The sequence below is a fragment of the Crocuta crocuta genome, unplaced genomic scaffold (genome assembly GCF_008692635.1).
Source record: "Crocuta crocuta isolate KB4526 unplaced genomic scaffold, BGI_CrCroc_1.0 scaffold303, whole genome shotgun sequence".
In the NCBI taxonomy this organism is placed as follows: domain Eukaryota; kingdom Metazoa; phylum Chordata; class Mammalia; order Carnivora; family Hyaenidae; genus Crocuta; species Crocuta crocuta.
The window spans coordinates 2863597-2865145 of record NW_027528276.1 but is presented as its reverse complement, the minus strand read 5'-3'; the positions used below and the strand labels follow the sequence as shown (position 1 = coordinate 2865145).

At 53.1% G+C, this 1549-nt stretch overlaps 1 protein-coding gene across 3 annotated transcripts in view; it reads left to right on the top strand.

Moving 5' to 3' along the window:
- Positions 1–298: 298 nt before the first annotated feature.
- The window catches only part of INPP5B (inositol polyphosphate-5-phosphatase B), a 48192-nt gene continuing 46941 nt past the window's right edge, over positions 299–1549 (top strand). For 2 of the 3 annotated variants that reach the window (XM_077753146.1, XM_077753145.1), the window contains exon 1: positions 299–449. In XM_077753146.1, the coding sequence (XP_077609272.1) occupies positions 325–449 (125 nt within the window). In that variant the 5' untranslated portion in view covers positions 299–324. Of the gene's footprint in view, positions 450–763; positions 859–1549 lie in introns of all 3 variants that reach the window. The other variant, XM_077753147.1, reaches the window with a different exon arrangement.

Below are 1549 nucleotides of genomic sequence, written 5' to 3'. Positions count from 1 at the left end.
TCCAGTAATGGGACAAGGCACCCACCTTCCAACAAGTAGACCAGACCTCGCTCAGAAACAACCAGATGCCCTTCCAAAGGATGGTGCAACAAACTGTACATCCCATCAGGGGCAAAGGGATGGCCCCTCTCCCTAGAAACTAAAAGGCCCATCTAAGGAGGAGGTAGGGGAGGGCCAAGCCTCTTCTACCTCCTCCCTGTACGAGGGCCCTTCTCCCTGCCCCTCCGCTGTCTGAGGGAGCTCCATCACCTCCTGGGGAACTTGTTGACCTAAGGGGGCTCCATCTGCCTCTCCCCAGGGCGTGTCTGCTCAGCAGGGACCAGCATGGACCAGTCTGTGGCGATCCAGGAGACCCTGGCCGAGGGGGAATATTGCATCATCATATCCTTCCCAGCACTGAGCTCCCAGCCCCGGCGCCTGCCCTGGCTCCGGGAAGTGGACCGGACTGTGTCAGTGTGCCTATCTGCTTTCCTCCCTTTCTCTGTGCCATCAGGGAAGAAGGAAGCTAGTATTTACTACATACTCACTTAGTATTGGACTCTGCCTGGTGCTTTACATACTGTCATCCTCCCAACCCACTGTGAAGTTGGGGATTCTTATCCCCCTTTCACAGATGGGGAAGGCTCAGAGAGGTGAAGTGACTGCCTAAGGTCATACAGTGCATCTGGATGAGCAAGGGAAGGGCATGGAAGGTGGGCTAGGCTGGGCTGGCAGAGGTCTGGCCTCCGGGTTCGTTTTGGTTTCCCTTGACTTTGAGCAGCAGGCAGTACAAGGGGTGCTGTGTGAGGGAGGCAGCAGACAGAGCCGCCTCCTGGGACTTGTGCGCCACCGCCTGAAACATGGTGGCCAGGAACATGCGTGAGTGAGGGGTTTGCTCCTTGCCTGTCGGGCCACGGGGTTATTTATTCTTCACTGTATCCTCCAGCTGGACTTCAGCCATCCCTCTGGGACAGAGTCTAAGTCTTCTAGATTAATTATAATAATGATTGTTCGTAGTTTTTGAATATTATATATATATTTTAATGTTTATTCATTTTTGAGAGAGAGAGAGAGACACAGAGTGTGAGTGGGAAGAGGGTCAGAGGGATGGGGAGACACAGAATCCGAAGCAGGCTCCAGGCTCTGAGCTGTCAGCACAGAGCCCAACACAAGGCTTGAACTCACAAACAGTGAGTTCAGACCTGAGCCGAAGTCAGACGCTCAACCTACTGAGCCCCCCAGGTGCCCCTTGAACATTATATTCTAAGCCCTTCGTGTGTATCGCTCGCATAATCCTCAAAATCTGTTGGAGAAGCTCCTCGTGCACAGATAGCTTAATGTACTGGTCCAGCTCTTGAGTTGCACGGTCTGTCGGCCTGGGTTCAAATCCAGGTATTATTACCTCTGAGCCACACGATCTTGAACGAGTTGTTTTACTCCCCTGTACCCGATAAAGTTGCTAGCAATGCCCGTATATTACACAGAAGGAGAGAGACTGACAAATACTTGTCAAAGTTCTCAGAGCCGGAAGGTGAACCTCAGGATCTCGGGGAAGGGGGGGGGGGGCGCA